At 39.7% G+C, this 6,537-nt stretch overlaps 1 protein-coding gene and 1 long non-coding RNA gene across 8 annotated transcripts in view; one reads left to right on the top strand and one right to left on the bottom strand.

Annotated features, from left to right (window-relative positions):
• Nucleotides 1-2,121: 2,121 nt before the first annotated feature.
• Nucleotides 2,122-2,675, bottom strand: LOC127557798 (uncharacterized). The gene is made up of 2 exons (XR_007952630.1): nucleotides 2,491-2,675; nucleotides 2,122-2,315 (listed from the first exon to the last, which is right to left on the bottom strand). It is a non-coding gene; the product is annotated as an uncharacterized LOC127557798 (long non-coding RNA).
• Nucleotides 2,230-6,537, top strand: part of RAPGEF4 (Rap guanine nucleotide exchange factor 4) — a 329,401-nt gene continuing 325,093 nt past the window's right edge. For all 7 annotated transcript variants that reach the window (XM_051991059.1, XM_051991058.1, XM_051991060.1 and 4 more), the window contains exon 1: nucleotides 2,230-2,326. In XM_051991059.1, the coding sequence (XP_051847019.1) occupies nucleotides 2,262-2,326 (65 nt within the window). In that variant the 5' untranslated portion in view covers nucleotides 2,230-2,261. The remainder of the gene's footprint in view (nucleotides 2,327-6,537) is intronic.

Here is a 6,537-nt window from a genome sequence, read left to right as displayed (position 1 = left end):
AAGATAGCTTCTGACATTACTATAACCCTGAGACTTTGTGAATGTGATGTTTTTGTCTTTATCTTAGTAGTAGTTTTGAGATTAAACTCTTCATAGGAACACTCGAGTTCAGTGAACCATATATGATTACCTTAATCTTCAGTAAGTTGGAGGTATGTTGCTGTTGTAAATCATGTTTAGTTATAAGCATGTGAACACACATACACATTCATAACATACACACATACTCACAAACCCCACTGAACATATTCCCTTTCTGTGTTGTGATGATCAACTATGGCATCAACTATGCTTATAATTAAGGAAAAGACTGTTCTTGTGATTTTCATTATCCACACGTTATTTAATTTTAGATTGGACATTTTCCCCTTTTTGTGTTGATGATGACAGGAAATCAGCATCAACTGTTTATAATGAAAGAAAGGACTGTTCTTATAACTCTCATTGTCATTATCTTATGTGTAAGGCAATTTGAGTAAGCATCTGCTATAATTTCATGTATTTTCAAAAACCCTCAGACTACTAAATAAATCAGGCTTTATAAGAAAGGATATGCCAATTGTTTTTTCTCATACTTGTCATGCAAAAAAAAGTGACCACTGAAAATATTTTGCTATAATTTCTAGGCTATAATGTTTTCAGTAGTCTCCATTACTTTGAAAAAGTGGAGAATTTAACAGAGGAAGTTCAACAGGAATCAAAGGGACACACTATGAGTAGGGAAGTCCACTTGATAATCTTGTAATCATATCCTGAGATAAGATGATTTGAAGACAAACAGAATAAAATCTTTGGAATGCTTTAAAATACTACTACTTGTGGAGGAATAAAACCATTGAGTGCACCCTCTTTGTTTTGTTTCTTTAAAAGAAGAAAAAAGGGCTATGACTCTTGCCCCCTACATTTTTATTGAATAATTCACTAACAGAACCATAGTGATAATCAAAAGATTTAATGAGTGTCAAAATTCTTGAACAAGTCAGTGAATTAGTTTTTTCCCCCCTGCTAGAATCTGATCAGATAATTTTTTACAATGCTTCATTGTTTGTGAGGTCCTAAAATGAGCAAACATTTATGACATAGCCCAACCTAGATTTTTGGTTTGGTTTGCAGATGGGGGAGTAGAAGTTGGAAGTGGGTAGGCAGGTGTTATCTCTAGAGCAGTTCATTTTTTCAACAGAACTGCCCACATCTCTCTTCTGATGGCAGCTCTCCTTTCCACTTTTCTCTCCAACAGAACTTTGTTTGTGCCACTTCATCTGAATTCAAGGATTTTTTCCTGTCAAAAGGAAGAGTAATCGCTGTTTTCTCCTTCTTCCAGTTCCATAGGCCATATCTCCTAGGCTTGACTTAATCATTAGGCTATAGTGCCCTCTCTATTCATATCTCTGGCCGTGGTCAATACCTCCACCTTTCCCTCAGCCCTCTAATTGGTACCCAGCTGACAGAGAACTTGTTGCCACTGGAGTTGTTCTAGTGGAGACTTTTCCTTGTCCCCTCCCCTCTTCCCTCCATCCTTTTCATAGGAGAGAAATGAAAGAAAGGTGAGGAGGAAACGCCAGCAAGTTTTGACAGCTGCTGAAGAAGAGTAATCGGTTTCTAAGGAAACACAGAGGCAGCAGCCATTTTAGTGGCAGATGCCGTATGAAAAATAATGACACTGACAACACATCTCTCCCCCCGCCCCCCTCGCCTCCCCTCCCACATCCCCCTCAAACCATTGCTACAGGCCGGGCTGGCGCCAGGGAGAGCCAAGTGGGAGAAGAGCGAGAGAGCTAGGGAGTGAGCCAATTCCCCTGGCCTGGCCACCTGTCGCACAGCAGCCATCTACCCTGGGGGGGGACTGCTCGCTCCCTGCCTCTTAGAGGAGACACACCTGGGACCTGCAGTGCGGTCTGCTCTGCTCTGCAGCCGCCACCGCCCGCTGAAGCTCAGCCCCAGCCCGGGGCGCCCCGGGAGCCCTGAGAGCTAGGGCGAGGGTTTCGAGGCTAGTCTGCTGAGCTGCTCCCGCTTCTCCAGCCCCCCACTCGACCTCCCCCTCCTCTGCCTGAAGGCCGCAGGAACCAGGCTGAGAGGGAGGAATTGGGGGGTGGGGGAAGGAGGGAGATGTAGAGGAACCTACTGCTTGCTGCTCTTTGGGCGAGAGGAAGGAGAGGAAGGAGGTGGTGGTGGTGCAGGGGGCAGAGAGGAAAGCCAGCTGGAGAGGGGAAGGCGCGGAGAGACAAGGGAGGTGGCTGACTGGCTCCCTCTGACAGCCCAACATGGTCGCTGCGCACGCTGCCCATTCTTCCTCCTCCGCAGAGTGGATCGCCTGCCTGGATAAAAGGTACCACAAGAACTCTTCCCCACCTCCCAACGCCCCGTTTTCTCCCAACCTCGCCCCCGCCTCCCCCTCTATCCGGGACTGCTGCTGCAGCAGCAAGGAGCTGCTGGTTGCACTGCGGCTCCGGGCATGTCTGCATCCCGTGCCTCCCTCCTCAACACCAGCACCTGCTTCTTTGGAGATGAAGAGCAATCAGAGAGCCCGCAAGATGCCCGGGAAGAAGAGGGGATGGTGGGGGAGGAATTAGGGGAGTGCAAGGGGAGGGACCGTGGCCCAGCATCTCCCAAGGGGATGCTAAAGAGATACTCTCTCACCCATTCCGTTGGAGTAATAATACACGTGGTAAAGGGAAATGAAATGTGGGTATCTTTTTTAAAAATCCCCCTAATCCTCTAGCCCCTCTCTGTCCTTCAACCGCTGTCATTAAGCTGTTTCTTTGGAGAACCCCACTTCTACTAGTTCAGGAAAGCAGTGATAGAAAAATGAATTTGCCTGGTAGTTTGGCCCAAGGAGGAGGGGGACATTTTTCTTAAATAGTCCCCGAGGTTTAGGGTAAAAGATAAGGCATCCTAATGATTCTTTTCTTGCTCTGTGAATCAAAGTAAAGGGGCCCAGTTGGATATTTCAAGTCCCTTTGCATATTTATTCACAGCTCTCTGCTCAAGGTCCGTGCATTAACTAGGTCGTGAGGCGGCCTGACTAGTTTTGTTTTGTTTTGTTTTGTTTTATTTTCTGTTTTGGGTTTTTTTTGGGGGGGGCATTCTGGAAAATAACCTTCCTTTTTCCACATAAAGGAGCAGCCAGATCATTTTAACTTCTAAGTTAAGTTCCATTAAGAAGGATTCTGTGTGTGTATTGGAGGTGGGGGTGTGATTTCCCAGGCTATGACAAGATAATTTTGTGTTTGACCAGATTGTAGGTTTAACAGTAAACATTACACAGTATGTAAGACATCATAGTTTATTACCCTGATTAAAAGGTGCGGAATCTGAACTGTGCTTGGAATTAAAATCTAAGCAAAGCAATCTCACAGTGAAAAAAACATTTAGAATTTTAGAGTTTGAGATGGTGCTGGTTGGGAATATTTCAATGTCATGCTGCTATCTGCATAACATCTCTATTTATAGTTGTGTGAAATATTGCGCTCTGCCATATTGAAACCTTTACAATGAACAGATTTGTAGCCAATTAGAGATCGGAAATCTGATATATAGATTGTATGCTCCCAAATGATAAAAGAAGTTTGTAGAGGATTTTAACAGTTTGGAGGAAAAAAAGAATGCTATGTATTTTTAAAATCTAATATAGCTGACAAACGTTTAGGGGAAAGTCTGACTTTCATTTGCCATACACTAGCAAAATTTTTGGCAAAGGGTGCCTCTATTTATATAAAAAACAATATATACGAATATCAGAGAAATTAGGTTCAATAAATGGCAAGAAAACTTCACTGACAGTTAAATTATACAAAATTATTTCCTGGAACTAGGAGCATTTAAAAGAATAGTCTGCTAATGTGGTGAGTAATCTGAATTTAATTGTTTATGAAAAATGGTTATAAAAATAGAAAACCAGGCTCCTATACTTAATGCATGTGTAAAATAACTAGTTATTAATGCTTTTAAAATACTTTTTAAAATAATAAACTTTATTTTTTCATTTGCTCTAAGGTTTAATATGAGATCTATTTGCATGTTTATGATGGCTAATAATTCACCGGGGAATCTTTTAGCCAGCATTTCCCTATGACAAAAATCATATAGAAAAGTCAGCACTTGATTGATCTATTTTTGAGCTGATTTTTTTTTGTAATGTCTCTGTCCTACTGAAACTGCTTGAAATTTGATTTTTAAAATGTAGAGCTATTATTAACCAATCTGTCATCAGCCACAAAGGCTACAAATCTGCAAGTTAAAAGAAATCTTTAGGGCTTAATTACTTAAACAATGTTAAAGAGTTTCTCTTTGGGGTATAGTGAAAAGAGCAATAGGCTATATATAAAGCTGGAGCCCAGGGTTCTAGCATCAGTACCGGTGGTAATAACGCAGGATGTGATTTTGGGCAAGTCAGTTCACCACTGTCTGCCTAAGCTTCCTGAGAGGCAGCGTGGTGTAGTGGATAGAGTGCTGGACTCGGAGTCAGGAGAGACCTGGGTTTGAATCCCACCTCTGACACTTCCTAGCTGTGTGACCATGGGCAAGTCACTTAAAATCTCAGCGCCTCAGTTTCCTCATCTGTAAAATGGGGATAATAATACCTGTAGTACTTACCTCCCCGGGAGAATATAATGATGAGGTAAGTACTACAGGTATTATCCCCATTTTAGAGATGATACAAACCTTCCAGAGCTGTGGTGAAGATCAAATGAAATAAGATATGGGAAGTGCTTTGCATGCTTTGAGGACATATATAAACACCAACAACAATTATTATTAATAGTATCTATAAAATGGAAATAATAATATCTGCCCTGCTTATTTCATGGAGATGCTGAAGGATCAAATGAGCTAATGCACATGAAATCACTTTGCAAAGCCTAATGCAATATCGAAATGTAAGAAGGTTACTAGTTTATGATAGCAACAACAACTTTGCATTTCTCTCACTGTGTCTAGAAGATACCATATCTTGATGTGGATATATAGTAAATAAAAGGCGAAAGATTTATACCATTTGAAGAGAAACTAGAGTATGATATATAATGATGAATAATGCATATCACTAGTGATACAGAATCTAGTTATATCCACAAAGAAGTTAATAGTCTTTTTTTTGTTCTTGCTTATAGACACATAACCTGCAGTGTCTCAGTTGAGTGACATATTTAAATGTCAAGAGAGATCACAGACTAAACCAGACAACTTAGCTGTCCTGGTGTGTCAGGAATGTTGTGATCTCTTCTAGCCAGCTGATGAGTTCTTTAAATATTAATGTTTTCATTTTAAAAGACACTTTGTTTGTAGTTACTTTGCATCTGTTTTATCTAAGTAGATGCTAGTCTTTTTAAATTTTGGTTTAATTTAAGAGGATTTTTACAAGTCCTTTAAACAAAATATATTAACCAAATCCTCACTTAATATGAGATTTTGTGGAAGAGACAAAAGAAGTATTTCAAAGAACATGCCATTGGTATGTTTGCTATTTTACTCAGTGTAGTTTGGGGCAAATCACTTAACTCTGACTCAGTTTCCTTCAGGGTAGCTCTCGATTTTAAGAAGCTACCCTCTAGTTGGAAACATCATGCTTACATATAGATAAAATAACCAGACAAAAATGGGATCTATTAGGGAAGCTTCAAAGTTTTTTGCTCTTCTTTTCTCTAAATACTCCACACACTCACTTTCTATTGTGACCTCTGAATTGGCCTGAACTCCATTCTCCCAGCTTCAATATCCCTCTATCTCACCTCCCACATTCAGTTAGTTGCCAAATCTTACAAGTTTTTTCCTCACACTTATCTCTCTCCATCCTTTTCCTTATATTTCCATTACTGACTTTCCTGCCTCTAGTGTCTTCAATCTTAACTATATTTGATTTAAACTCCATTTCCATAGCAAAACCTTTCCTGACCACTCCAGCCCCAAAGAGCATCTGTTCTTGGGACTTCTTTGGTAAATATTGTCTTTTGTTACATCTATTTTCTGTGTCCTGGAATATAATTTCCATGTTTTAATTCTACTTAATTTTTTATATGTTTCTAATTGAAAAAATATAATTATAAAATCTAGAACTGAAAGGAAGAGGCATTAGGTTATACTCGAACTAGCTCCTATCAGTTTGAGAAAATTAATTGCAAGATTTTCAGAATAAAATTATAGGGGTCAAAATTTTTTGACCTCAGTAAATACTATAAATAATTGCTAAATATATTGTCTAGATGTAAGAAAGTGAAGGAGAAAATAATAATAATGACAAAAAACTTAAAAATATGTTACACATGCATCTTTTCCTCAGAGAGCCAGTTGTTAAATACTTTCCAGAAAATCTCTAAATTAGCTTTGGAGTCAGAAGGACTGATTTGAGGTCCTGGTTCTTGATATGATTTTAAGCCCATTACTTCACCTCATTGGGTCTTAGTTAAACCATGTAAAAAAAGAATGGGTTGGATTAGATCATCTCTAAGATTCTTGCTAGCTCAGACAACCTGAAAGAACATGTAGTTGTACCTCCTATGCAATGTATGAATTCCATCCCATCCCAAGGTAGCATCATAG

The sequence above is a fragment of the Antechinus flavipes genome, chromosome 3 (genome assembly GCF_016432865.1).
Source record: "Antechinus flavipes isolate AdamAnt ecotype Samford, QLD, Australia chromosome 3, AdamAnt_v2, whole genome shotgun sequence".
Taxonomy (NCBI): domain Eukaryota; kingdom Metazoa; phylum Chordata; class Mammalia; order Dasyuromorphia; family Dasyuridae; genus Antechinus; species Antechinus flavipes.
Note: the sequence above shows the minus strand (reverse complement) of the source record. Positions and strands in the feature narration are given on the sequence as shown.